The sequence below is a fragment of the Drosophila santomea genome, chromosome 3L, assembly GCF_016746245.2.
Source record: "Drosophila santomea strain STO CAGO 1482 chromosome 3L, Prin_Dsan_1.1, whole genome shotgun sequence".
Lineage (NCBI taxonomy): Eukaryota > Metazoa > Arthropoda > Insecta > Diptera > Drosophilidae > Drosophila > Drosophila santomea.
Window position 1 is genome coordinate 5,791,184 of NC_053018.2, and position 26,906 is coordinate 5,818,089.

The following is a 26,906-nucleotide window of genomic DNA, read 5'->3' on the forward strand; positions in this document are numbered from 1 at the left end:
ATGAACAATTACAGAATTAAAAAGAAAACAAACAATATTTTGTAAACACGGAAACCTTTTAAATGCAAATCCCCTTTAAATTTGAACACCCACGTCCAAGAGTTCGTTTGTCATTCACCACGAAGCGCGTGCAAACAGCTGTTTGTGGTTTAGTATTTACTCCTATAGCGCCAATCCAATCTCCGAGTGAATCATCAGGAAAACCCATCACAACATCGTCAGAAGTCGGGAAACTAAGTTTAAGTTCACACCAAATCCCAAAATGTTCAACAATATTTTCGGAAAGAAGCCCACCGTAAAGGAGCAGCAGCGGGAGAACGATCGATCGCTGCGCAAGGCCACCAGGGACATCGAACGGGAGAGGCGAAAATTGGAGGAGGAGGAGCGCAAGCTGGAGCTGGAGATCCGACGAAATGCCGCCGCTGGAAATAACGATGCCTGCCGCATCCTAGCCAAGCAGCTGGTGGAGATCAGGAAGCAGAAGTCACGCACCTACGCGGCATCGGGAAAGATCCAGTCCATTGGCTACCAGAACAAGAACATGGGCGCCAATATCGCGCTGAGCGAAGCCATGGGCACCACGGCCAAGACGATGGGCGCAATGAACAAGGTGATGCGTCCGGAGGCCATCGGGGAAACAGTTCGCCAGTTCCAAGCGGCCAACATGAAGATGGAGATGACCGACGAGATGATTAATGACACACTGGACGACATGCTGAACGAGTCCGGCGACGAGGAGGAGTCCAATGCCGTGGTCAACAAGGTGCTCGACGAGATTGGCATCGAGATCTCTGGCAAGATGTCCAGCATCCCGGACACGGGATCCACAGACTTTGAGACGAGTGGCAAGCGCACCGAGAAGGACATTGCCGATCAACTGGCAAAATTGCGCTCCTCTTAGTTCTATACTGTTTTCTATCTTATATTGTAACTACTGTGAAAACCGCTGTTATCCATAGCCCGTAAGGAATTATATTTATGTACAACGCTTACAAACGAGCTGTCATTCCACCGCCAGCCACAATGGACTCTCCGGTAATGTAGCCCGCATCCTCGGAGACCAAAAAGGAGACAACGCCAGCCATCTCCTCGCTAGTGCCCAGACGACCCATGGGTATTTTGCTCAAAGCCGCTTCATTTGCCGACTCATTCTCGTAGAGTGCCTTGGAGAACTTGGTCCTGATGACTCCTGGCGCCAGGCAGTTTACGCGAATGCCCTCGGGCGCCAGATCCTTGGCGGCTGCCTTGGTCAAGCCAATCAGAGCGGTCTTGCTGACGGAATAGGCTCCCAGTAGCTGTGGGATTAAGGTTAAGCAGAGATAAGCATTGAACAACTTGAACCATAGATAAGGCGACTAACCTCAAAGGCATCGTAGCCAGCAATGGAGGAGACGAAAACGATGCTGGAGTTCTTTTGCTGGCGAAGCAGAGGCAGTGCCTCCTTGGCCAGGAGATAGGAACTCTTTACGTTCACATCGAAGATCTTGTCCCACACCTTTTCGTCGCACTCGAGAACGCCGCCCACCGCAGGATTGGTGGCGGCATTGCTGACCAGAATGTTCAGCTTGCCAAACTTGCTGATCGTCTCCGCGAAGAGCTGTTTGCGATCCTCGGGCTCGCTGACATGACACTTCAAGCCGTGGACATTCAAGTTCAGTTTTCGCAGCTCCGCCAGAGCAGAGTCCACATTCTTTTGCTTGCGACTGCTGATGACCACTGCGGCACCATCTTCGGCCAGCCGTTTGGCAATCGCGAAACCAATGCTGCACGGGTATTAACCAGAATTATATGTGTAAATCCTCTCCAGCTTCAAACGATCATCTTACCCATCTGTGGAGGCGGTGACCACGGCTACTTTCCCTGCCAAACGCTTCATCGTGCCGGCTGTCGAACTTTGACTAGTGCTGGACAAACGTTTGTGGCATTGATTGAGATTAGGGCCAACTCGATTTGTGCTGTAATTGTTGCTGTTTTGATCGAGACTTGAACTTTGACCACTTCCACTCACAGCGCCAGCACTCAGACGGAGTTTGGGCGCCCTGACCACCAGTTGTTTGCTTAGATGTAACATTTTAGAATAAGGATTCCTAAGAAGGATCTGGAGATTCGTTGCCTAATAATTGATTTTCCCTATTTAAACTTTATATGCACATATCTTCAAACTGTTTACTAACTCTTCTTCTTTGCGGCGATTTGCCATTCACAGTGAAGGCAAAAGCTTATTGTGCTAGTGGCGCCAAATTTGAAAATGCAATAAAGCTATCTGTGCAGCGGCTTAGTAATAGAATACAGCTTAACCTACATAATAACCAATAATATGGCTAAAAATATCATTTAGCTTGAGTCAATATGTTGCACTATACCATTTAAGGCCACTCAGTCATTGCCAGATAAGAGTTCTTGAAGGGAAAATCTTCCCACAGCAAGATAAACGCTCCGTTTCGTAATATAATATAAACAAAGATAAATACGTATGACAAACAAACCGCAAAAAATGGAAAGATTGCTTGACATAATGGACTGTTTTCGGATCCGAAACATACACATACGAGCCGAAAGTGCAAATTAATAGGCGATCGCAGCGATCCAAACGATCTATACGATCCAACTTCATTTCAGACGCAGTCGTCGGCGGAAGCAGCACGCAAGTGGAGTCTCCGGTTTTCCAAGTCAACCCGGCACGCGCTTACGGCTTTGTTAGTTAGTTTTCGCCACCGTCGGCGAGGCATGTGATACGCCAAAGGGCGCCCGCGCTAGTAAAACTAATCAGCAAACTAAAGATACATTAAGCTCAGTAATACTAAGTGAAACCACAAGAAGATGAGTGAGCAGGCCAAGGAAATCGAAGCTCTGCCGCCCACCCTGCAGGACTTCAAGGCTCCCGATCTGCCGGCTAACAAGCCAGTGCTCTTCTTTCATCCGTACAACTTCCATGCGCAAAAAGTTAGTAGCCGCCTCAATCATGTGATCTTCGGAAATCTATTTGCCCAACAAATCCAGCCGCTAATGCCGCGAAATTACAAAACGAATCATTGCCAAATGAAATCATCGTTTTTATTTACTTTTTTTTTGTTTTCGATGTAATGATGGGATGCCCCGCGTCGCAGGTTCTCCACCCGCAATCTTCGTTACAGCTCTCTGCCACTCGGATGCAATGGAGCATGACCTGGCCGTTGGCGGCGAGTTGGAAGTGTAGTACTTCTCTAGATAGAAGCTAGCTGCTGGAGTTTTCTGGTGCTCCACTCTGTATAGTTATGACAGCATAGGAGTGTACTAAACACTGTTTATCTGCCTGCTGCAGGTGCTAATGAAGCGGATTGAGTGAAAAAATGCGAAAATAAACAAACTTATGTGTGGAGCAATCTACTCGAACAGAACGATATATAATAACTGAACCGAAATAATTTAATTATTTATTCCCTCGAGCAGATCGTGTCTAAAAATATCTGTTTTGCTTAATGAAGCGAGTAATTAGAAGCGGAATATTGCAACTTAGGTTCCGACTGCAGATACATTTAGATTACGCGAAAGTTTAATATATGTGCCTAAAATAAACTAAGTATAGTTAATCTCTATCATCGCAGGTTCTTATGGTTCTCTACGAGAAGAGGATCGACTTCTTTCCCTACGTGGTGGACCTGTGCAATGGCGAGCAGTACTCTAACTGGTTCCTAAACCTCAATCCCAAGGGCGATGTGCCAGTGCTCCAGGACGGCGCCCTCGTCATTCCCAGCTCGACGCACATCATCAACTATGTGGAGAGCAAATTCCGCGGCGGTAATTCCCAGCTTGCCGAGTAACTTGCGAATCTTGGACTAATAAACTTCACCATTCAGATCGATCGCTGAAGCCAGCGCACAACTCCAAGGAGTTCGACCAGATGTTGATCTTCGAGCAGGCCATTGCCCGCCTGCCGGTGGGAACACTCAGTCTGGGTTCCTTCATGCACGACGACCTGAAGCTGGTGCCCAAGGCGCCCTTCATCGGACCCGTGCGCCAGTCCTGCCTGAGTAAGTTACTCCACTTTCGCTGTGATATCCCAACTCAACTCAGCACTCGTACTCCCTGCAGAAAACAATGAGAAGGTGCTGGATCTGCTGCGCCACTCGGTGGACGATCAGGCGACCAACAAGGCAACACTGCAGCACAAGCTGGACATCCAGTTGCGCCGCCACGAGCTGGCCTCCTCGCGCGAGGATTTCCAGAAGGTCCTGGACGCCGTGCGCCACTTTCTGCTCTACGTGGAGCAGGAGCTGTCCGCCCAGGCGCCGCGCAGTGAGTGGCTGACCGGCGACGAGCTGAATGTGGCGGATATCTCGCTGGGACTGCTGCTGCATCGACTGTATCAGCTGGGGTTCGAGAATCAGTTTTGGACGTTTGGCAAGCTGCCGCAGGTGGAGGCCTACTTCCTGCGCTTCCGGCAACGCGAGTCCTTCCACCGCCTGCAGCCAAGCAACTTTGCCATCCTACGCGAAATGTGGACACGAACGCCGGGCAACTATAAGCTAGGAGCGGGTGCAGGCTTCCTGGGTATGGCCATGTTCGCCGCCTTCGCGCACAAGTGAGGCGGAGCAGCGGGACAGCAGACTTTGTTAACAAATCCTTTTACTATTAAAGTGGGGCACATATAAACACACGAACATAAGAACGCTTAAAGCTACGCACTGCTGATGAAGGATGCTGGGGTATTGTCATGGTAAGAATCGGCTGTGGAGGAGGATGAGGAGCAGAACGCGATCCAGTGCCAGCCTCGGCTGCTTGCTTAGTAATATCATCGTTTCGTTTCGTTACATTTCATCGTTGCTGAATATACAAAAAATTTGGTATAAATTCCAATCCGTCACCTAACTATCAATTCCTTCTATGCTTGATGGCTGCTGCGGCTGCTGCAACTGGAGCTACCAGAAGCTACCTGCAACTATTTGATGGCTTGGCCAGAGCTCAGCTCTCCAGCGTTTGCTGCTCGCGATCCCTGTCACGTTTCTGCTGCTCGGACATCAACAAATTGGCGGCTGCACTGGCCGCCTTTGGGCTGGTGAACAGCGGCATTCCCATAAACGTAGGCATCTGCTGATCCCTCGGCACGCCCGTCGTTGCCGCCTTGCCATTCAGATTTGTCCTGGAGCTGCTGGATCCCGAGCTCGTGGTGGCGGAACCCGTTGATAAATGCGATGGACGCTTGAAGGGGAAGGTGGGTATCTCGCGTTGGTAACTGAAGCTACCATTGCCAGGCGCCTCCGGCAGCAGACCGGGCGTGGGATACCAGAAGCGGTAGGTGAAGTACCAGGTGAGTATGGCAATGATGCCGCTGATCACCTTCTCGATCATGCGATGGTAGTACAGCATGGTGCCCACCAACATGATGTCCCACAGCAGCTGCAGAGCCGCCATGCCGATGAACAGAGTGCGGATGATGGGCGTCAGGCGTTTGTACAGGAACTGCAGGCTGCGCATTTGCTCCTCGTTCAGCGTCCTCAACGGATTCGTGCCCGAGTTCTCGGCTGTGCTGCGATTGTGTCGCTCGTTGCGGATGTGCTCCTTGATGGTCTCCCAGCGGATGATGGGACGCGCCTCCTCGATCAGCACCAGGCTGGAGTGAATCAGTATAAAGGCGTGCCCGGATATGTCGAAGCCCTTCCACAGATGACCCGCCTTCAGACAGCTTGATTTGCTCGCATAGCCTGGAAACATGCACTTGTTATCATAATATCAATATGTGATATTTTTTATACCCACCCTTTGTGGTGCAGCGGCCATAGGAGTTCTCCACGACGTTAAACATCTTGGTCCAGAAGAACCAGAAGAAGGTGGCTATGACGATGCGCGGGAAATGGTGTCGCAGCATCCGCTTGTGGTCACCACAGGTAATCGTATAGGCCGAGAGCACCAGGAAAGGCACCACAAAGAGCAGCGTCCAACCCCAGCCGACCTTCACGAAGTACTGGTTGAACAGGTTGTCCGATCTGGCGAAGTAGGTCTTTGGGAAGGGCACAAAGTCACCGATTACGGAGATCACGAACAAACTACCCAGATACAAGGCAACTTTAAGGTCCGTATTGAAGAATATGGTCTTCTTGCACAGATGGATGACGCCCATGACCAGGATCTCGCGGATACTAGTGGGTGCGGCGGTGGGTCTCGTTCCGCGCGCCTCCGACCTGGTGATGTCCGGTCCTCCTGGCCGGAAATTCATGTTGGAACCGGAGGAGGGACTGCCCGCCGTGCCGCCCAAATTTGGCCGCAGTGGACGTCTTTTTGTGGCCATCGCTGGAGCTGTTGCGTGGGTCCAAAGTGTGCCACTTGAAAACTGCGTTGTTTGTTGCCCTTTTTTGTGGTTATACTGCGAGTGAAAAGCGAAAGTGAAAGCGAAGGAATCGTACGTGTCAAAGTTCAACGGTTGCCAGACGCGCTTACCTGAGTTGAAACACAGCCAATGCAATCACATCAGATTAGCTGCTTAATAAGCTTGGTTTTTCGCGGTGCTTAGAGCACGCACTGCGTGGTTTTCAGTGGTAATTTGGTAATTTTGAGTTTGGCCCAAATGTACGTGTTGCGCCTGTAGAAAATAGAACAGCTGCAGCTGGTGCGTGCGCCGCGCCGTGAATGGCAAATCTGATTGGAATTTCGTTGTTGTAAAGAATGGCATGCGTGGCGAATGGCAAGCCGATCAGCTGTTTGGGCTCAGATTTATCTCGAGCATTTTTAATTGCCGGTGCGGTTTTAATTGAACCGCGGCATGTACAACTCGGCCAAGCAGCTGCAGCGCGTGCTGACAGCACGCGAGATTCGAAAGACCTTTCTGGATCACTTCACCGTCAACCATGGCCACAAGTTCGTTCGCTCCAGCCCAGTGGTGCCCTTTTGCGATCCCACCGTCGCCTTCGTGAACGCGGGCATGAATCAGGTGAGGTAACAAGCCGATTAAATGCCATTGTTCGCCAGTTTAAATGTTGGCCTTTGCTGCAGTTCAAGTCGGTGTTCCTGGGCACAGCAGCAGCGCCCCACCAGCGGGTTGCCAACAGCCAGAAGTGCGTCCGTGTGGGTGGAAAACACAATGATCTCTCCGTGGTGGGCACGGATGGCTATCATCACACCTTCTTCGAGATGCTCGGCAACTGGTCCTTTGGGGATTACTTCAAGGTACGTTCGAACAGCTTACCCTGCATCACTATTTCTTCACGGGCGCTTTGCATTTCCAGCGGGAGGCATGTGCCATGGCCCTGGAGCTGCTCCGTGGTCCCTACAACATTGATCCAGGTCGTCTGTACGTCACCTACTTTGCCGGCGACAAGGTGCTGGGCATTCCTGCCGATCTGGAGTGCTTCGAGATCTGGAGGAGCTTGGGGTAATGCTTGTTACATAACTAAAAGTTGGTTTCTTAAGTAAGCCTTCTTTGCAGCTTTCCCGCCTCGCGAATACTGCCCTTTGGCTGTGCGGACAACTTCTGGGAAATGGGCGCTACAGGACCCTGTGGTCCCTGCACCGAAATCCACATAGATCATCGTCCGGATCTGGGCAGCGTGGAGCAGCGAGCCAAGTTGGTGAATGCAGGTCGCTCCGATCTCACAGAGCTGTGGAATCTTGTCTTTATCCAGTACAATCGGTAAGGATTCGTCTTTAAACGCATTGTATTCCAGGCCTAAGAATGTTTATGCATTTATAGGCATGCCGATGGCACCATCTCTCAGTTGCCCGCTCATCATGTGGACACGGGCATGGGATTTGAGCGGTTAACCGCCGTGCTTCAGAATAAGTCTTCCAACTACGACACGGACTTGTTTACCCCCATATTTGATGGCATCCAGCAGGCGGCCAAGTCTCCGGTTTACAGTGGCAGTTTTCCAGATGCTGCATCACCAGCACTACTTGACACCAGCTATAGGATACTAGCCGATCATGCTCGCATGGTGACCGCTTGCTTAGCCGACGGAATGCTTCCAGATCAAAAGTAAACTTCTGCTTACTTACTTTATAAGCCTCGCATATAATCCAACTTGTATTCCAGTCAGAAACTGCGTCGCGTGCTGCGCAAAGCGCTTAACATTTCGGAGCATGTGTTTGCCCAAGACAAATTGCTGACCCAGCTAGTTCCTATTGTGGTGGAGACACTTGGAGAAGCCTATCCAGAGATGGTTGCCAAGCAGCAGGCTGTCATCGACTTGATCAGTCACGAGCAGGAGGTTTACAAGAATCTTAGAGAGAGTTCTTCCAAAGCCTTTGCTGAGGTGCTTATGGAGTTTCCCAATCTGGATGATATCGATCTGATGGAGTGCCCGGGCTTCGTGCCCGCCTACCGGGAGTTCCAGGTGCAGCGCAGCAAGTTTCCCAATAACACCATACCAGGCGACTTCCTCTACAAGCTGACTGATACCTATGGCCTGACAGAGGAGAGCTTCCTTAAGCTGGCCGAGTTGGAGAACATGAACTGTGATTTGGAGCGATACCGGGCGGAGGTTAGTCTGGCCAAGATCAAAGCCAAGGGCAACCAAAGGGAGATTCCTGGAGGCTCACTCTGCGATCTGGCCAATGAGCAGCGTATCGCTGAAGCTCAAGCGATGCTAGCAAAGCGTCTGGCGCCCACCGACAACAGTCACAAATACGCCTACTCCTTCGACAAGGCGAGTGATTCATATCAGATACCTCCACTGAAGACTCGAGTTCTGGGAATGCTCCTCAACGATGCGGAAGTGTCACGAACCCAAGGCAGTCGCATACAGCAACCATCCACCGACCTCATTTCCATTGTGACCGCTGCCAGCAATTTCTACTACGAATCCGGAGGTCAACAATCGGATGGCGGAAAGATCCTTGTGAGGAATCACCAACAGCCAGAGCATCCTCACTTGCTAGACGTGATCAGTGTGAAACATCTCAACGACTGCGTGGTTCACGTCTGCAAGTTATCCAGTCCCACGGATGCCTTTCAGCTTGCCATTGGAGATGAGGTGGAACTGCAGGTGGATGCGCAGCAGAGACAGCTCAACACGTGCCATCACACAGGTGGGTTGGAAATATTAGAGTTATTCGCCTGATTACCAAGAATCCTTATTATTCTAGCCACCCATCTTCTAAACGCCGCCATCCGCTCGCTCTTTAAGAAGGTTACCTACCAGGTCTCCAGTTCTGTGACGAGCGACCAGTGCAAACTGGAGCTGGGACTCCTGGGCAAGCGCATACAGAAGAGCGATGTGCAGCTCATCGAGGATCTGATCAAGTAGGTCGACTTTCCATAAGAGATGTGAATTTATGAATTTAACAGACAATCCTTTACGATAGTCGCGTTATCTGCTCTGCTACGCCGGTTCAAGTTCAGTTGCTGAGTGCTGCTGAAGTTCTGCAGCAGAACGACATCACCATGGTGCCCGGCGAGGTTTATCCGGAGCAGGGATTGCGTCTAGTCAACGTGGAGAGTCCGGAACTGCAGCTCAGTTCCAAGGAACTGTGCTGCGGTACTCATGCAACCAACACCAGTGAGCTGTCCAGCTTCTGCATAGTGAATCTGAAGCAAACTAATCGCGCGAGATTCGCATTTACCGCCGTGGCTGGCCAGGCGGCTGAAAACGTAAGTGCAAATAAATATATCTACTATATTTATTCAATCCTTTTCCTTAATCCTAGGTGCTGAAGACGGCTGCGCTGCTGCGTCACCGCGTTGATCTCCTCGAGAAGCAGTTCCAAACCGATAAACTCACAAACGCTACGGAGGCGGAGCTGCAGACGATTCGGCACAACATGTTGCACACGGACATCAAACTGCCATACGCCTTTAAGATGGACACGCTGGAACGCATCACCGAGATGCTGAAAAGGATCAAAGATTCGTCGCGCACCACACTAAAGTAGGTTGAACTTATTATAGTTGAATACTCCATTTCTAAACTGCGAATTTTAGGGAATTTGTGGATGTGGAGATTCGCACGCTGCTGCAGGAGAAGCCGTTGGATACGAACCCCTTCATTTTGCACTACCTCACCAGCTCCGCTCTCGTGGAGGAGATACCTTTGCAGCGAGCCACCAAGCTGTGCCAGGATCGGCCCATCCTTGTGATCAGCGTGTGTGATAGCGTGGTCAAGGCGCGCTGTTGTGTACCAGAAAACTGTATCACCGAGAAGTTCAACGCTTCCGCTTGGCTGCAATCCTTTGCCGACACATTCAATGGGCAAATAGCTGCGCCCAAGGGTCAGAATCCGCAGGCCGTGTGCAACATGAAGGGTCGGCGGGTCAGCAATCTGTTCGAGGAGCAGCTGGAGCAGGCAATGTCCAAGGCACATGCATACGCTAAGCTTTATCTCTAGGTATTAGTTGTGATTACCCTCCAAAATGTGCTAGCTGTAAGCTTGCCCTTTGTATAATTTCTAATGTGAGGACCGAATAAATGGCGGAGTTTTAAGAAATTGCAGTATGTTTAATCACTAATCACCACCAGATCATCATCCTCTTCCTCCTCTTCTTCTGCATTATCCTCTTGATCCTGCGGCACCAAGCTCGAGTTCATGAACTCTTCGAAGACATCCGCATTATCGGAACTTTGATCAAAGAAGTAACTTATGTTAGCTAAGGGCTTTACTGGCGTTGGAATCTTCTCGCTGATGCGATGCTGCATCTTGAAGCGCTCCACTGGCGTCCTGGCCAGCTTCTGCAGATCTCCCTTGACCAGCAGATCGAAACTGTCGTCCAGGGAGAAGCGTTTACTCTGCGGTAGCTGATCGACTTGTGAGAGGTCTCTTTTCGTTTCCACTTTGGGCGATTCGTCCACATTTCCTATGCTCATCTGCGCCAGACGCAAACTCAAATCTTCAGCCATGGGCTCGTAGTGCAGCTGGTGGCCATCGTGTTTGGTCAGTGCTGGCTGGGCACTCGGATTCGATATGATGCCTTTGACTATGTCCGACATATCGAACTCCTCAGCATCGCAATCGCTCTCTAGATCGGAGGGCAGGAACTTGGTAATGGGAGTGGAGCACTGCTGACGTTGAGGAGCGGGAACCTTTACGGGAGTACCTTCTTTCTTGCGCCCTAGGAATTGCTGAAGTAATGGCTGGTTCTCTTCGGGCTGAACCTTTTTCTTTCTGACCACTCGTTTTGGTTTCGCGTTTGGTTCGTTTTCCTTGTCTTCCTCTCCAGGAGCAGTTTTCTTCTTTCGCGTGGTTTTCTTGGCGGGCTTCTCCTTGGACTTCAAAAAGGCTGCTACTAAATCGGGATACGCTGTCTCCAGCATGTCCAATGGCTCAATGGTGTAGTAAAGCTCGTCGATTCCCTTGGGATGCTCCGCTTCGTACTCCGCAATCTGTTTGTCCGGAATAAGACCCTTGAAGATGCCACTGGGATCGTGCCAACGCAACTCCAAGCTGGGCACTCCTTTCACAGTTCGCTTCTTGATAATCTCGAGGGGCTGGATAAGTATCTTCTCCTGCTTCGATTGCTGGACCTGCCAGCGCGTGAGTATGGGAAAGAATTTTTGGAAACAGTATATTTCGGGCCACTGCAAGAGATGTCCAATTTGTTTGATGAATTTCACAAGATTTGGCTGCCGCCAGTTGAGATTAAGATTGGGAATGGTGTCAGGTTCGCTGAGAAACTCGGCAATGATCTCTTCGTTGGGAAAGTCCGCAGATAGTAAGGCTTTCCGACGCAAAGTCAACTCGGCCTTAATGGATAATCGTTGTTCTCTGAAAAAGGGTTTTATAAACAAAAGCGTATACTAGTTTAAAGAAACAACTCACTTCCAGAGACTTTCATCGCAGCCTCTGTGGGTGCGACAGACACTGCAGCCACTTTTTGTGTGGCTCTGGGTCTTGCCAATGTGTCCACAATTGCTGCAGATAGATTTGTCGTCAACTCGCATCTCCAGCGCATTGTATTTATCTGTTTCTCCGCGCCAGCTTCTCATTCTGCAAGGATAATAAGCTATAAATCTATTAACAATTGTATTTGCAAGTTACAACCTATCCAAAATCTCAGTCTCCTTGTACTTGTTGAAGAGTTTTAGGACGCCATCCTTTCCGATTCCACCAATGCCATCAGGACAATAATCACAGCCGCAGAGCAAGGCCATCACAATGATCTTCTGTTGGCCAAAGTCCATGCGCGATGTGATCTCCCGCATGTCGTAGATGTCCACGGCTCCTCCGGCGGCTGCCTGGGCGCCTTGGGTGGAAACGGAGAAGTTGCGATAGACACGTATGGCTCCGTAGGCAAAGCAATCCGAATCCTGGCTAATGACGCCGTCCACTAACTATGGATAGGGATTTAATCGGATTTTGTACAGAATTCTTGTGAGGATGTACATGTATACGTACGCCATGCTTGTTGAGAAAGGCACAGTAGGCCTCCGCCTCGCCAGGTCCTTGGACGCACTGGATTCCCATGGAGAGGAGCAGCGTTTCGCACTGCTTGAGGACATGGTTAAACCGGCTGCGTCCTTTGTCTCCTTTGGGCGCCTGACTTTGGGTGCACTCGGGCGCATTCTTGGGCTTGACTCCCCGAAACTGGAGCTCATTTCTTTTGGCTATCACCTGGCTCTTGAGTTTCGGAGCAACTCCCTCCAAAACGAAAACCGGCGTAACTTGCTCCCAAATCAAATAGCAAGTGCGAAAGAAGAGGTTCCTGTTTATTAATCGTAATTAATAGCAATTAGTAACATAACAATTTATTAAGTAATTTTTGAGCCCACTTTAAATGATGCCTTGGATGCACAAAGTAGTCCACAACATTGAGGGATTCGCAAACCCAGCCGGCCAGGTCAATAGCAACTTTCTTTCCTCGAAGTTCGTTGATGGGTTTACGTTCACAATGGGGCGTCAAAACTGCCCACAATTCCTTGACGCCCATTTAAATAAAGTAAATAAACCCCGCGAGAAATTCGCAACAAATTTGAATAGTTGTCTTCTTCAGAGTTGGCAAATCAGTTACTTCTTAGCCAGTAGCGGTTATTTTTAAAAGCAGTCAAGTGCAAAACCGTTCCAATAATTGGCACTGTTAATTTACTTAACCATAATACGTTATGCTATTTATAGTTAAATGCAATAATGTATAAAAAATAAGTAAATATAATCTGATTCGGTTTTCTATCTACATTTACTTTTTAGCTATTTTTGATTTCACCACTAGCTACATTTTCGAGTTTTTGGCAGCACTATGACTTTCGCCAGTCACTGCGAACCCTCTTCGATAACCGATAGCAGGCTTTGTTTTGACAGATGCACGTGCGACCGCTGCGAATGGCCACTGGTCAGCAGTCTCTTCCTCTTCCACATCGACGTGTCGTTTCAGCCAAAAGAAAGTCCAAATAAAATATTGAATTTAAGTTGCCACTTCGCGCGTAGGCCCGACAAAATTCAGAAGCTGCCAGTCGTCCGTACGCCAACCCACAAACAAGCACAACCGGCAAGATGGTTCTCGCGGATTTGGGTCGCAAGATAACCACGGCGCTGCACTCGCTCAGCAAGGCGACCGTAATCAATGAGGAGGCACTTAATTCCATGCTGAAGGAGATCTGCGCAGCGCTCCTGGAGGCTGATGTTAATATCCGGCTGGTGAAGCAGCTGCGCGAGAATGTCCGCGCCGTCATTGATTTCGATGAGATGGCCGGTGGCCTGAACAAGAGGCGTATGATCCAGTCGGCTGTGTTCAAGGAGCTGGTCAAACTGGTCGATCCCGGCGTGAAACCCTACCAACCTATCAAGGGCAAAGCGAATGTGGTCATGTTTGTGGGTCTCCAGGGCTCCGGTAAGACCACCACCTGTACCAAGCTGGCTTATCACTACCAGAAGCGCAACTGGAAGTCGTGTCTCGTGTGCGCGGATACCTTCCGTGCTGGCGCCTACGATCAGGTAAAACAGAACGCCACCAAGGCACGCATTCCATTCTACGGCAGCTACACGGAAATCGATCCCGTGGTCATTGCCCAGGAGGGTGTGGATATGTTCAAGCGCGAGGGTTTCGAGATGATCATCGTGGACACCTCGGGTCGGCACAAGCAGGAGGAATCGCTGTTCGAGGAGATGTTGGCGGTGTCCAATGCCGTCAGTCCCGACAACATCATCTTCGTGATGGACGCCACCATCGGACAGGCTTGCGAGGCTCAAGCGAAGGCCTTCAAAGACAAGGTGGACATCGGTTCCGTGATCATTACCAAGTTGGATGGCCACGCCAAGGGAGGCGGTGCTCTGTCCGCTGTGGCAGCCACACAGTCGCCCATCATCTTCATCGGCACGGGCGAGCACATCGACGATCTGGAGCCCTTCAAGACGAAACCTTTCGTGAGCAAACTGCTTGGAATGGGTGACATCGAGGGTCTGATAGATAAGGTAAGAAATCCCACATGGGGTAAAAATTATATACAAAACAATTCAAAGCACGTACTGAATATATTCCCTTTTTGCACAGGTCAACGAACTGAAGCTGGACGGAAACGAGGAGCTGTTAGAAAAGATCAAGCACGGCCATTTCACGATCCGCGACATGTACGAGCAGTTCCAGAACATCATGAAGATGGGCCCCTTCTCCCAGTTCATGAACATGATACCCGGCTTCTCGCAGGACTTTATGACCAAGGGCGGCGAACAGGAGTCGATGGCGCGCGTCAAGCGCATGATGACAATGATGGACAGCATGTCGGACAACGAACTGGACAATCGCGACGGTGCGAAACTCTTCAGCAAGCAGACGAACCGCTGCGTTCGTGTGGCCCAGGGAGCTGGCGTCATGGAGCGCGAGGTCAAGGAACTTATTGCTCACTATACGAAATTCTCGGCGGTGGTAAAGAAGATGGGCGGCGTCAAGGGACTCTTCAAGCAGGGAGATATGACCAAGAATGTGAATCCCACACAAATGGCCAAGCTCAACCAGCAGATAGCCAAGATGATTGATCCCCGGATGCTGCAACAGATGGGCGGCGTTGGTGGCATTCAGAACATGATGAGGCAACTGCAGCAGGGAGCGGCGGGCGGTTTGGGTGGCCTGGGGAACCTGATGGGCGGCTTTGGCGGCAAGTGAGCAGGTGGCTAGTAAATTTAACGATTTTTATATGATTTTGTTTTCGCGTAGTTCGTAATTTGTTAGCCATTTGTTTCCATTTGTCCAAGACCACAAAAATTGATATGCGATGTGGAAGCGAATATAGCGAATATAACGTATATAGCGTATATAACCTACATAGATGTGCAAACAGTTAACAATTCGGTTTTTGTACGGCTTGGCAGCCACAGTGTCAGTTTTTATAGTTTAAACAGTTTTCTGTACACGAACTAATGGAATTAGCATGCCTATCAGAATACCGTTATGGCGGTTGGACTAGATATAAACAATAAATAAATAATACATGAACTTGGCTTTAAATCGGTTGTGTTTATTGGGATGTACAGCTGCGAAAAAAAAAATAGCACCACTTGCCCAGTAAAACTTTGAATAAGTCTCCTATCTACAATTTTGGGTTTAAAAGGATCTGAAATACCTTTTTAGAAAGGTTAAACAATTCACTTTTTAGAAAATAAAAAAAAATCACAATTGTTCTATGAATTCTTAACTTATTTAAGGAACTTTATGAAAAATGACAAAAAAGGGCGAAAAAAATAATAGCACCACTTCATAAAAAATGCTTTAAACATAAAATATAAACTTAACAGTAACAAATTCATTAATAACAAGTGATTGTATATTAAAACTACGCCGATCCCATTAATTTAGTATTTGGTAGTGTATCCTTTATTAGCAATAACAGCTGCGCAACGCTTTGGCATGGAGTCAACCAGGTCCTGGCACCGTTTTGGGGTTATATTGCTCCAGGACTCCTTAATCACGGTCCATAGGCTTTCGTTATTAGTTGGCTTAAAAGCTGCAACTGCCTTTTTAATATCCGACCAAAGGTTTTCGATGGGATTGAGGTCTGGCGACTGCGCAGGCCACTCCAGAACATGAACTGATTTATTTTGGAACCATTCCTTGGCTTTCCTGCTGGTATGCTTGGGGTCATTGTCTTGTTGGAAGACCCATTTTAGCGGCATATCATATTCAGCAAAGGGTAGCATCACCGTCTCCAAAATATCCACATACACATGCTGATCCATTATGGTTTTTATCCAATGTATTGGTCCAACTCCATAGTAAGAAAAACATGCCCATACCATTACACTGGATCCGCCGTGTTTAATTGCTTCTACTGTGTCGTTTGGCTTATATTCGGTGTTCCTAGGGCGCCTTACATTCGATCAAGATCCATTGCCACCAAAAAAAACCACCTTGCTCTCATCTGACAATAAAAAGTTCGTCCATCTTTCGCATGGCCAATTTAAATGTTCCTTGACGAACTTAATGCGTTTGGGTATGTGTCTCCCATTTAAAAAAAGGACCTTTCCTTGGACTACAGCCTTTTAAACCATGTTCCCTTAGACATGTGTGAACTGTTTGCACTGTTGCGGATATGTTGAGATCCTTTTTCAGTTCGGTAGGAGCTTTAAATGGATCCTTCTTGCTCTCGGGCACTAGCCTTTTGAAGAGATGGGTGCCCAATGATTGTTTTTTCCCACGTTTTTCGGGATTCTCGTTGTAGGTGATTACATTTCCTATAATTTTGTTTGAGCATTGAAGGATTTGGCCAATATTTCTAAAAGATTTTCCTTCAGAAATGAGTTTTTTGATCAAGTCAAGTTTTTCTTCAGTACAGTGCTTTCCACGTCCCATTTTAATGATTTTTTTAAGGAAATTTTTTAAAAATCGTTTTCGAAATAATAGAACAAGTGTCAAGTTTCATAACCACATGCTTTTTACCAAAGCAATCCTTCGATTATTATTGATTATTTGAAAAAACCGATAGTGGTGCTATTTTTGTTTTCGCCTCATTTTAGACCTTGCCGCCCAAAAAAAATTATAAAAAATGAAGGTATGAACAATTCAAATTTTTTTTTTCATTTTTGGATGGGAAAAATATCTAGCATTATGCGAAAAATCAGTATTTGGTTCTATCGGTACCTTAACCTTAATTTATTTGATCGATAACAAAAAAAGGTATGGTGGTGCTATTATTTTTTTCGCAACTGTATACCATCGTGCACTGCTCTTTAGCAGTACTTGTATTTTTGGAGTCCGTGACCTTATCAGTCACCCTGTTGACCTTACACATACAACTAAAACCAAAAACAAGTTGCGAACAGGTGCCCAGAAAACTCGAAGGGACGCCAACGCAGCAAGAAAACCAAGATAAACAAACAAGCAGGCGGGCAAATGTTAATGTTGTTTTCGGGGGAGGGTCTGCACACACACTCAAATGTATGGGTAGTGTGCGTGTACACTCAGAGAAAAGAGTGACAGAAATCTAACTTTATTTAACATGAATCATTGTGTGGAAAAAATCATATTAGAATATTTTGCAAGTATTATGGAAACTATATTTGATTTCTTTATTTTAGTTCGAAAAAAAACGTTTTTCTACGTGTGGCCTTTGCTGGTTCAGCTTTTCTCGTGGGGCTGACAGCATCCCTCGATTCTGTCCCGGAAGTTGCCGTTCGTCTGGAATTTTGGGGTTGTCACTTTTCTTTTGCCTTGCGCGATGAAAACTCCATAATCCGCCCCTCCGCTTTGTGCAATGAAATGGCGATTGACAGCCATAAAAATGTCTATTAAGCTGTCAGGTTTTGACACTCATAAAACCATCAAACAAGTCAAACGAACAGGAGAGCAGAAAAATCAGCAGGACGAACCGCTGTCAAAGTTTTCGGCCTCATCCTGTGCGGCTTCCTCACGCACACATAGGCCCACATTCTCGCTAGGGGCTTATGTGTGAGCCGGATCCTTTCACATTTCTTGCGTCCCCAACAAAAGGACTTTATTTATGGGTGTGTGGCATGAACAGATACATATACCCATACAGCCCACAGCATTTTACGAGCACAAAGGCTTAGGCAGGATGCCTTGGCATCCATGGCAGGATATCCTTGCCCCACAAGAATATTTCCTTAGATTTGCAACCCCAAAATGACAACAAACTAAATTCCCAGCCCTTAGAATGAAAAATGCATTTGTTTTTTTGTTTTCTTACAGAAAATCAATTTGTCTTTTATTGATTCAGAAAAAGTTCAGTTTCATTTTTTTTTGTTGTGTTTTTTGGTTTTTGGATGACAGCATTTGCTCTTTAGGTTTTCCTTTTTCTTACCAAAGAGACGTTACATTTTCCTCATGCTTTATTTTTTGTGTGTTCTTCAACTCTTCAACTCAACGTCCACAGTTAAATCTTTTGCTATTTTCGGTTTTAATGCTTTCTGCAGCTTTCAAGTTGGGCCAGGAATTTCTCAGCCTGCCCTCGCTTAGCTTCTTGCTTGATTCTTCCGCTTCCGCTTCCGGTTCGGTTCTACACTGATCTATTTGCATTTCATTTTTTCTTACTTACAATTAGATTTAATTTTTTTTCGTCATTTACTTTCTGTTTTTTTGTTTTTGTTGTTCAACTAGTCTTAAGCGAAATAAGCACAAAAGCTGCAAAATGTTTTGCTTAAACTAATTTCTCATTTTCAAACTTTTTCTTCGTTTTTATTTTTTGGGTTTTTTTTTTAAACTGTTATCTCTCGATCTCCAATTCAGTTATCCTTCATGAATGATCTTTTGCATTAGAGTTGAGGGCACAAAAAGTACGCGTATAAATTTGAAAGTTGTAGCAAAGATTGCGCTTTTTCACACTTTTCTTGTCATTTTTTTGGTTTTCGAGTTTTGGTTTTTTCGTGTTCTTCATTTTAGCTTTTACTAGAGATTTGAATACAATTCTTTCGCCATATAAAAATGCTTAGAAGCGTCACATTGATGCAAAAAATAATACTTTAAAAAATACACAGAGAGTTGAAAAGGATTCCTCATGCTTTCGATCGATCTTTTCTTCAGTTTGTTAATTTGTTTTTCTGGAGGATTACAAAGAGAGATTTAGTTTGGTTTTTCATCTGATTTAATTTTACCAGTTTGCGCATTTGCTTTGCTTGATTTTTTTTTTGGTTTTTGGGTTTTTTTTTTGGTATCATTGTTAATAAGAAAATGAATAGAGTTCTTTAAAAGACTTTGATTTAAAACTTAAAAATAGCAACAAGCGAAATGTACATTACTCTCATTTAAGTATTTCTGTTTCTAAGTTTAATTAGCTGCTTGCATTACGCTTACTTAAAGTTAGTTTACGCATTTGTCGTCGTGTTCTCTTCCCTTTCCCCTTACTCTCCTACAATATGCCCTCCTTTTATTTTCCATTCCCAAACTGTCTTATTTATTTTTTAAATATAATGAGCTTGTTTTCATACCACCATGCCCCATATTCCCATCGATTTGTTAGCGTTCATTCCTCTGGCTCCGCGCTCCCACTCGCCTTTATGTGTTTCCCATTTTTCATTTTGCATTATTCATTTATCATTTTGTGTTTTTGTTTGTTTTGTTTATATTCATGGTTTCGTCAAAAAAGTTTCAAAAAAATATATATTCATCATTTCCTTAAATTGGCTTAATTAAAAAATGTTCATTTATTTCTCCAGCTCGACACTCACGCTCTGCTCTGCCCGCCCCTAAACAACGACTAAGACGACTAAGTTTGCCTCCTGTTCCAAACACAATCTAATTCAATAAAGTGGGGATCAATTAGGAATTAATTTAGGAATTCGTTATCGTTATTGGTAACTATGTGGTGTGGGTTGTGAAAAAGCGTACTGGTAATTCATATAGCAAACATTTTACTACTAAGAAATCACATCGAATGAAAACGCAAAACTAAACGAAGAAAAACGCACTTAAAACCAAAGTGATTTATTTTTTGTGTTTTTTTTTAGTTTTTATTGAAATTTTTGTTGTTTTTAGTTTTCAATTTTACGCACTAGACATTTTTTTTGTTTGAATTTTAAAAATTACTTCAACACTTGCATCAAATTTAATCGATTCGCTTCTCTTGCGAGAGGTTTTCAATCAGGGGCGAGATACCCAAGCAATCTTGAATTTTGATTGGGGTCTCGGCGATTTTAAGACAAATAATAAATTAACTACTTAAAATTAGTTAAAAAACTAAAATAAAACGCGTTAAATTAAAACAAAATACAGACGCAAAACAAACGAGTTCCCAGTTTGGTTTCTTGTCAAAGTAGATTTAAATACACACACAAAAAGTCAGTATAGCTTTTTAGATTAGAACACTCCTCGTCGGTTGATTTTTATTGTTTTACCCTCGCCAACGTCCTTTGCTTTTATCCATGCATCTCAACTCATCTCATCCTTACGTTTATTTTCAGAAATTAAACCTAACCTCAAACTGTGCGACGCGGCATTCTTCAACACTGTCGCTCTAACTACACAAAAACTACAACTTTCTACGTGTGTTGCACTCCAACTAACCAACTAATCTTTCTCCTTTCGCTACCAACTAGAAATCATATGTCCTACTCGACTCCGTCTTTCTTGCTACATTTCTTTTTCTCGTTCTCTACGCTACTCGTTTCCGCATCTGCGTTCTTCTTTGCTTGTCAACACTGTACTTAGATTTTCTAAACTTACGCACTAGGCTTTGATCTTATATACTAGGTTTCTTCTCCTGCTTCTTCGACTCGATTTCATTCCCGTTCACTAAAACATAAATTTCATTTTCACTTTCCTAGGGAGGGCGGGGCGATAAGACACGGCCCCAGCTCATCTCGTTTCCTTCGTCGATTTATAAATAACTTAGACTTTAATGCTTTCTTAATTTGCTTAAGTTGCTTTTCCTGCTAACAAAGTAAAATCAATGAAAACTACAGAAAGAAAATTGCACTTTGTGTGTGAGTTTTTTTTTTCTTTTTTTTTTGTGGGGCAGGGTGGAGGTGTATGTGTGTGCGTGTGTTGTGTTTGTTGTTTCGAGGAAAACAGGATTGAAAATCTTTCAAAAATATCCTTCCAATGAGTGGTTCTTGTATTTGTGATTCTTCTTTTTAAAGGACAACAAATGCAGGCATCTTGCACGAATTTCTCTTTAAACAATTTCGCTTTTGGAATGTCTTGGCAAAATAGATATCTTTTGCGATGCCTGCATTAACTTCAGGAGGTGATTCTAGGTGTATTGTGTTACATTTTCATTTCTTTTCTTTTTATTTTTGGGTTTACAATCCTGCATTTGTTGTTATTGTTACAGTTTCAGTTCGTAGTCAGTCTAAAGCAAATAATCGTAATATGAAAAAAAAAAACATTTGCATTGTTGTTGTTTTGGTTTTAGGCTTAGGAAGACTTTTGGCGTTGTGTTTCTTACGTTTTTATATATGTATATATATATATATATAATGTATATATATGTAGATAGTTCAGTTAGGCGACTCGACAGCTCTAAACTCGAAAATCAAATCGTATCAACACATACAAAATTTTTATATATCAAAATCAAATCAAAGACTTTGCTCAGGAATGTTGTTTGTGGTGAGAGGGTGTCCTTGCTCAAACGGAGATTCTCAAAAAGTTCTCACTTCGCCACACTTTCTCCCACCCACATCGCCCACTTGATGTTTCCCTTGTTTCGCTTATTTTGCTCATCGTGTTTCGCTAATCAATTAACATTCGAAAAAATCACAAATACAATGCTTAGGCTTGATAGGTGTGTCCGTGTTGGTGTTTTTGTGTCTCTGTGTCCAATGTGTGTGTGTGTGTCTCGGAAAAATAAATATGCTAGGCTTTGAAAAGGGTTAAATTTCAATTCTAAACTCCGTACTTAACTTCATGTTCAACTCTACTTAAGAGACGCTTACAAGACTAAAGAAATCTTTGCTTACTAACTAAGTTTACTAAACGTAGTTTCTCTTCTATCTTACTTCATCATTTTGTTTTTTTTTTTGTAATTTAACATTAATTTTCTTGGTTTTTGTTATACATTTCTGCTACTGCCTGTGCCAGTTGTTGTTGCTGCTGCTGTTGTTGTTGCTGTTGTTCTTTTCGATCCTAGCTGATCCTTCAAAAAATCGTACATTCTTCTCCAACCTTCACCTTCACAAAGCTAAACTACAATGCTACAGTTTCAAATTTTATTTTCTGTTTACTGTGTTTTGCTACTTCTTGTGTGTTGTCTCGGTTTGTTTCGCTATTCCCTTTTAAAAAGTGTTTGCCTCTTGGTTTCCATGCTAATCAAACATCATTCTTCACCTGCCTCAACAACTTCGTCATATGCAGAAAAAATATACTATATCTATGTTGTTTTTGTTGGTTTTTACTTTCCTCATTAATATGTCTAAAAAACAGTTAACGTAAAAAACTGTAGACAGCTACAAAAAATTCATTCATTAAATCGACTGATGAGCACAAAAAATATGCTAAAAACTAGTACAAGATTCCCCATTTTCCTCTCGGTCTTTGTAAGCTTTTGCTTATTCTCCACATCTTCTGCTTTCTTTTAGATCTCTAGAACTACTAAATCTGTTTTTGCTTACTGCAATTTTCTTACTTTTGTTTTGCTAAGACTTAATACTAGATTTTTGCCCGTTTCAAAGGCTTCTTCTCATTTCTTTTGCATACATTTTTTTTTACTTCTTTCTGACTGCTTGGATAGCACAAAACGAATGTCAAATGGGGGAAATAGACATTTCTTTTTTAAGGTTTGTTTTTTGTTTTGTTTTCTTTTCTTCGGATCTTTGCTTTATACAATTTGCATGTTTGGTTCAAGAAACCAACAAAAGGAGAAAACAAACCAAAGATCTCCTTTCTCTTTGTGGCTATCTACGCTTTCCTCTGCTTCCGTTCTTTGTGCTGTTCAACACGATTCAACATAAATACAAAATAAATATTACAAATTAGACAAACAGAACAAAACATAGGTAGAGTCTGAGTTTCATCGTAAAAATCTTCATTAGCAGGCCACAACAAAGAAAACGTTGCCTCTAAGGTAAAAAAGTTTTGCTTTCTTCTGCGCATCGTTGCGCTTTCTTCGTTCTTCTGGGGGTTTCTTTGTTGCCGCTGCAGTTTGACTTAAGATTTATGCTTTGTTTATATCATCATCGAAATGGATTTTGTTTCGTTTTTATTTGCTCTGTTTTTCCTTACGGGTTTTTAACATACATTGCACACACATTTATTTTTGTTTTTGTTGCTGTTTCGGTTTTTTCCCATCTTTCACTTCACAAATTTCTGTCTGCTTAGGTTTTGCTAGCTCAAAATTAGCAAAATAGTTTCTTTTTATTTTCTCTTCTATTTTTACATCGCTCTTCCCATCGGTTTCCCCCATGCAATTGTTTTTCCTCTTGCGCTTAACAAAATTAACTTAACTCTAATCTGCGATAGTTTTTGTTTTTTTCCTCTCTGCAGATTTCCTCAAGTTCTTACTACCCCCAAGTGAATTTCCTTTGACTTTGCTTTCTCTTCGCATCCTGCAGTTCTCTTTTTGTAAATATTTTCGACTGCTCTTCTCTCGTTTGCCGCTGTTTCTTTTGGCAATGGTTGCCGCACTGCTTTTGCTTCTCTGGTTGTTTATTTAGTGTATAACTATTCTCTATTATTTAAGTTTAGTCTTTGCTTTTCTTCACTTTTTTCTCGCGTCTTATGCGCTCGTCTCTTCGGAGACCGGCTTTACTTTTCGCATTCATGTAACCCCCTAAACTTCCTCCTCACATCCAACCTCCTTATTTATACATTATTTCTCTGCCACCGCTCTCGGGGATTTTCCCGGCTTTTCGGGATGGCTTTTCTCTAGATTCTGCATGCTGTGTTTTTCATTCTTCTGCCGATGTTGTTGCTTCAGCAGTTTCCTCTTCTAGTGTTGTTCATGTGGTGGTTGTTGTAGACTCTTTTATCCGATCCTCTGCTTTTGATGTTGATTCTCCTCCCTCCTTGGCTGTTCCGCTTCCACCAGGCTTGCTCTCACTCTCGTCCAATTTATATAGTACTCAAATGGGGTACTAATATATTATAGCTAAAAGAGTGAAAGTCTTTATAAGTACATATGAATTTAAGCAATAGTTAACTTTAGGGAAATGGGTGAGGATAAAGGGAGTATTTTCAACTTCTGTTAAAGCACAGAAATGCGTTTAAGTTGGGTTACATGCACATGAGGTGAATGAGAAGTAAATGATATTTACCTAGTATGGGTTACCAGTGATTAGACTGTTTAGTAACTATACTATATAAGAAAGAGAGCCATGTTGTTTGTTGTATCAAAAAGAAGCCGCAGAAATTTGGTAAGAAAATAAATAGAATATATTTGTTTAGTATTCAGTGAAGTGTTCAAAAAGTATCGGTAATGAACAGATCTTAAGCAAACAGGCAAGCGACAACAAGCAGAGCACACAAAACACATGAAGCCGATGATTGTCAGTGTTGTGTTGTGTTGTTTAAAGGTGCAGTGTTGGTAAGCGTGTTTAAGTGTCGAAAGAAACGATGAAGCCTCGAAGGTTTAGGGTAAAGCTCAGTAAATGCAAATGAAATTGGGTGAGTTGGATGATTTTTGTATTAGGGTAGAGGGGCTCAAATACTGGAAGGTACGAGAGCTCTAAATGCGAAAAACGTACATGCAAGGCAGTGTTGGTAAACGCAGCTACAGCGATTAGGAGAATAAGTTTAGACTTGAACCTTGTTTTACATATCGTTTTTTATCTTAATTTTAGAAAACCATTACTTTACTAACTGACACATGTGCAATAGGGTTCAAGTAAACAAAATTCGATTTAAGGTTTTTACGGGTTTTTGTGGAAAAAGTAGCCAGAGATTGAGAAGCAAACAGAGATGATAATCCAGCAGGGCGGTGACAAAGACAGGAACAGAGAGAAGACAGTGGCTGAGAAGACTTCACTCACCTCGCGAAGACCTATTTGGGAGCGGCTTGATGTGGATACTGTGTGTATGCCTCGTCGGGTGATGCAGCTGTGCTAGCCTGTTCGGAATCTGTCATTGGCATTGTTGGTATAATAGTTGGTGGTGGTGCATAATATGGATAAGTTGGACTAATATACTGTAACGATGGAGAAAAGTTCTATAAAATAAACCGAAAAAAATAAATAAATACAAATAATAAGTCGAAAAAAAAATGAAGTTCAAAGTAAGTGGAAATTAATTGGAGTAAAAGAAAGGAGTAGAAAAAGTACAAATTAGGTCTCAACGTTTAATATTTAATATACACAGCCCACACACTTGGAAAATCGTATGGATTACGGACTATACATATTTCTTTCTTTTCAATCCACAAGGATTTAAGCAGATATGCACATGTGTATTGCACTACAGCCATGTGTATATCTGTCTCTAAGCAAGGAAACTTGAATGAAAGAGTCCCGAGTTTCGGGAGGAGATCAGAGATCGGTGGCTTACAGAGTTGCCAATCTGCAGGGTGGCCAACTGAGGCATCATCGTTCCATATGGCACGCCCGTATCGCCGCTAACCATCATCGAGATGCCACGGGGCTGCACCTGGTTAACCGCCTCCGGTTTGTATGAGGTCACTCCCAGCTGCGGGGCAGCAGCCATCTGCATGTACTGTGGAGAATATGAAGTCTAATTGACATATATTTTTAAAGCTCTAATTAATCCCACATGACACTGGACTAATGCACGAGTTGAAAACGGCAATAAGCGATTTATAAATAAATCTTTTAGAATCGACAGTTTTGAGTCGTGCAGTTCAGTCCAGTGTCATACACACATAATGGAAGTATCTCCACTACTCACCTGATCATCTACCTGAGTGATCGGTTGGGTCATCATGTAACCAGGTATCCACTGTGAGCCGGCCACTGGATAGCCACCCACCTGGGGGGCGCTGAAGCGGGAGTAGGGCACTCCGATGGGCGTGCCCACGTTCACGCTGACTCCATTCTGCTGCATTGTGGGGTCGTAGGCCACGGGAATCCCCTCCGCGGAGACATCGCGCCACGCACGCGCATTCGGATCGGGCGTCTTGAAGAGATTCTTCTTTTTTGGTCCGCCATCGGCAAACTTAACCAGCAGGGGATCTTTGGCACCCGGTATTGTGTTACCATTGAACATCTGAATGATTTGCTCGCACTTCTCGCGACTCTCCATGCGGGCAAAGCCAACGCCTAGGTGGAAGAATATGTAACATTATTACTTGGTCATCATGTAAATATTATTAGCTCACCCTTGGAGTTCATCTGCTGATCACGCAATATTCTGGTCGAAACAACTTGTCCGTATTTCGATAGCATTGCCTCCAGATCAGTTTCTTTGAAGTGGGGCGGCAAATTTGCAATATACAAATTTGTGGGATCCTGTTCCTGTTGCTGTGTGGTTGTTGTATGCAATTGGGTCAGATCAGGGTGGTGTGGTGTTGTTGATTGTGGACGGTCGGGTTGGTTGTTGAAATTGAATCGATTTAAATTGGTTTGTTGGATTCGATGGTGGATTTCGGTTTGTTTGTTTCGGTTTCACACAAATTAACGTTACACAAAAGCAATTGGCGTAAGCATGTGTATTTTATTGGTTGTGCGTATGCATTTTGATGTGTGTGTGTTCGGTTGTGTGTGTGTGTTTATTGTGTTTGTGAAGTTGTTTGTGTTTGTTTAATTTTTGTATTTTTTATTTCGAGAGAGAGAGGGGAGTAGAGAAATTAAGAACGTAGAGATTTTGTCATTAGTAAATATTCAAGTTGCTTGCCAAAAATGTTTCTGTTGTCAACTCTTTTTGGACTGTTTGTCTGTTGTCAGTGTGTTAGTGTGAGTGTTAAGTGTGCCTGACTCTTGCGAAGGTGTTTGTTTATGTGTGTGTGTGGATGTTATGTAATGCCTCAAACTTATCGGATAATACCTTATGCAAAAGGAGACCTATGAGAACTTTACCCCCTCGAAGATGAAGTGTTTTTCTTGCCCTCGACAATGCTTAAAAGAGATGGTAATCATTGATGGTACCATAGATATGCAAATCTGCGAAATCCATTTTCCGATTAGCAAATTCGATTTTACCGATTTTACTCCGCTTTAATCGATTTAGAGATATTTTTT

The 26,906-nt window shown here is 44.4% G+C and overlaps 8 protein-coding genes across 26 annotated transcripts in view; 4 read left to right on the forward strand and 4 right to left on the reverse strand.

Annotated features, from left to right (window-relative positions):
* The first annotated feature begins 47 nt into the window (after nt 1-47).
* On the forward strand, nt 48-992 carry LOC120449235 (charged multivesicular body protein 2b). The gene has a single exon (XM_039631608.2). The coding sequence runs from the start codon at nt 263-265 to the stop codon at nt 899-901; it is 639 nt and encodes a 212-aa protein (XP_039487542.1). The 5' UTR covers nt 48-262; the 3' UTR covers nt 902-992.
* Nucleotides 948-2,185, reverse strand: LOC120449233 (dehydrogenase/reductase SDR family member 4). Its single transcript, XM_039631606.2, has 3 exons — nt 1,827-2,185; nt 1,361-1,763; nt 948-1,295 (listed from the first exon to the last, which is right to left on the reverse strand). The coding sequence occupies exons 1-3, from the start codon at nt 2,069-2,071 to the stop codon at nt 990-992; spliced, it is 954 nt and encodes a 317-aa protein (XP_039487540.1). The 5' UTR covers nt 2,072-2,185; the 3' UTR covers nt 948-989.
* A 386-nt stretch (nt 2,186-2,571) lies between these two features.
* Nucleotides 2,572-4,848, forward strand: LOC120449232 (ganglioside-induced differentiation-associated protein 1). 2 transcript variants are annotated; one of them, XM_039631605.2, is made up of 5 exons: nt 2,572-2,943; nt 3,585-3,777; nt 3,837-4,010; nt 4,072-4,530; nt 4,618-4,848. In XM_039631605.2, exons 1-5 carry the CDS (start codon nt 2,821-2,823, stop codon nt 4,629-4,631), a joined length of 963 nt encoding a protein of 320 aa, XP_039487539.1. In that variant the 5' UTR covers nt 2,572-2,820; the 3' UTR covers nt 4,632-4,848. The 2 variants fall into 2 exon arrangements, with proteins under 2 accessions (XP_039487539.1, XP_039487538.1); XM_039631604.2 differs by having other exon boundaries at nt 2,577-2,943; nt 4,072-4,636.
* On the reverse strand, nt 4,589-6,575 carry LOC120449230 (acyl-coenzyme A diphosphatase FITM2). The gene is made up of 3 exons (XM_039631602.1): nt 6,415-6,575; nt 5,737-6,340; nt 4,589-5,681 (listed from the first exon to the last, which is right to left on the reverse strand). Exons 2-3 carry the CDS (start codon nt 6,263-6,265, stop codon nt 4,942-4,944), a joined length of 1,269 nt encoding a protein of 422 aa, XP_039487536.1. The 5' UTR covers nt 6,266-6,340; nt 6,415-6,575; the 3' UTR covers nt 4,589-4,941.
* A 65-nt stretch (nt 6,576-6,640) lies between these two features.
* LOC120449227 (alanine--tRNA ligase, mitochondrial) lies at nt 6,641-10,394 on the forward strand. The gene is made up of 10 exons (XM_039631598.1): nt 6,641-6,904; nt 6,967-7,140; nt 7,200-7,345; nt 7,400-7,603; nt 7,664-7,948; nt 8,006-9,000; nt 9,058-9,214; nt 9,277-9,562; nt 9,619-9,839; nt 9,893-10,394. The coding sequence occupies exons 1-10, from the start codon at nt 6,737-6,739 to the stop codon at nt 10,293-10,295; spliced, it is 3,039 nt and encodes a 1,012-aa protein (XP_039487532.1). The 5' UTR covers nt 6,641-6,736; the 3' UTR covers nt 10,296-10,394.
* On the reverse strand, nt 10,350-12,914 carry LOC120449228 (flap endonuclease GEN). Its single transcript, XM_039631599.2, has 5 exons — nt 12,674-12,914; nt 12,300-12,606; nt 11,946-12,235; nt 11,724-11,891; nt 10,350-11,669 (listed from the first exon to the last, which is right to left on the reverse strand). The coding sequence occupies exons 1-5, from the start codon at nt 12,829-12,831 to the stop codon at nt 10,406-10,408; spliced, it is 2,187 nt and encodes a 728-aa protein (XP_039487533.1). The 5' UTR covers nt 12,832-12,914; the 3' UTR covers nt 10,350-10,405.
* Nucleotides 12,915-13,218: 304 nt separating this feature from the next.
* On the forward strand, nt 13,219-15,339 carry LOC120449085 (signal recognition particle 54 kDa protein). Its single transcript, XM_039631389.2, has 2 exons — nt 13,219-14,309; nt 14,389-15,339. The coding sequence occupies exons 1-2, from the start codon at nt 13,392-13,394 to the stop codon at nt 14,995-14,997; spliced, it is 1,527 nt and encodes a 508-aa protein (XP_039487323.1). The 5' UTR covers nt 13,219-13,391; the 3' UTR covers nt 14,998-15,339.
* Nucleotides 15,340-19,766: 4,427 nt separating this feature from the next.
* Nucleotides 19,767-26,906, reverse strand: part of LOC120450058 (protein alan shepard) — a 121,394-nt gene continuing 114,254 nt past the window's right edge. For 4 of the 18 annotated variants that reach the window (XM_039632830.2, XM_039632828.2, XM_039632816.2 and 1 more), the window contains 5 exons: nt 26,048-26,189; nt 25,618-25,988; nt 25,261-25,443; nt 24,750-24,925; nt 19,767-23,869 (listed from right to left, as the gene is read on the reverse strand). In XM_039632830.2, coding sequence (XP_039488764.1) covers nt 24,761-24,925; nt 25,261-25,443; nt 25,618-25,988; nt 26,048-26,189 — 861 coding nt within the window. In that variant the 3' untranslated portion in view covers nt 19,767-23,869; nt 24,750-24,760. Of the gene's footprint in view, nt 23,870-24,035; nt 24,077-24,749; nt 24,926-25,260; nt 25,444-25,617; nt 25,989-26,047; nt 26,190-26,906 lie in introns of all 18 variants that reach the window. The other 14 variants (XM_039632827.2, XM_039632824.2, XM_039632817.2 and 11 more) reach the window with 9 other exon arrangements.

Bases quoted from the DNA above. Each gene is read 5' to 3' on its own strand.
- LOC120449085 (XM_039631389.2), top strand. From the start codon at position 13,392: ATGGTTCTCGCGGATTTGGGTCGCAAGATAACCACGGCGCTGCACTCG. The intron at 14,310-14,388 runs GTAAGAAATCCC...CTTTTTGCACAG, and splicing joins TCGAGGGTCTGATAGATAAG to GTCAACGAACTGAAGCTGGA.
- LOC120449233 (XM_039631606.2), bottom strand. From the start codon at position 2,071: ATGTTACATCTAAGCAAACAACTGGTGGTCAGGGCGCCCAAACTCCGT. The intron at 1,764-1,826 runs GTAAGATGATCG...ATACCCGTGCAG, and splicing joins GTCACCGCCTCCACAGATGG to CATTGGTTTCGCGATTGCCA. The intron at 1,296-1,360 runs GTTAGTCGCCTT...TTAATCCCACAG, and splicing joins CTGGCTACGATGCCTTTGAG to CTACTGGGAGCCTATTCCGT.
- LOC120449232 (XM_039631604.2), top strand. From the start codon at position 2,821: ATGAGTGAGCAGGCCAAGGAAATCGAAGCTCTGCCGCCCACCCTGCAG. The intron at 2,944-3,584 runs GTTAGTAGCCGC...CTATCATCGCAG, and splicing joins ACAACTTCCATGCGCAAAAA to GTTCTTATGGTTCTCTACGA. The intron at 3,778-3,836 runs GTAATTCCCAGC...TTCACCATTCAG, and splicing joins GGAGAGCAAATTCCGCGGCG to ATCGATCGCTGAAGCCAGCG.
- LOC120449235 (XM_039631608.2), top strand. From the start codon at position 263: ATGTTCAACAATATTTTCGGAAAGAAGCCCACCGTAAAGGAGCAGCAG.
- LOC120449228 (XM_039631599.2), bottom strand. From the start codon at position 12,831: ATGGGCGTCAAGGAATTGTGGGCAGTTTTGACGCCCCATTGTGAACGT. The intron at 11,892-11,945 runs GTTGTAACTTGC...TTATCCTTGCAG, and splicing joins GAGACTGAGATTTTGGATAG to AATGAGAAGCTGGCGCGGAG. The intron at 11,670-11,723 runs GTGAGTTGTTTC...ACCCTTTTTCAG, and splicing joins TGCGATGAAAGTCTCTGGAA to AGAACAACGATTATCCATTA.
- LOC120449230 (XM_039631602.1), bottom strand. From the start codon at position 6,265: ATGGCCACAAAAAGACGTCCACTGCGGCCAAATTTGGGCGGCACGGCG. The intron at 5,682-5,736 runs GTGGGTATAAAA...GCATGTTTCCAG, and splicing joins TGGCCGCTGCACCACAAAGG to GCTATGCGAGCAAATCAAGC.
- LOC120449227 (XM_039631598.1), top strand. From the start codon at position 6,737: ATGTACAACTCGGCCAAGCAGCTGCAGCGCGTGCTGACAGCACGCGAG. The intron at 7,949-8,005 runs GTAAACTTCTGC...CTTGTATTCCAG, and splicing joins GGAATGCTTCCAGATCAAAA to TCAGAAACTGCGTCGCGTGC. The intron at 9,563-9,618 runs GTAAGTGCAAAT...CCTTAATCCTAG, and splicing joins CTGGCCAGGCGGCTGAAAAC to GTGCTGAAGACGGCTGCGCT.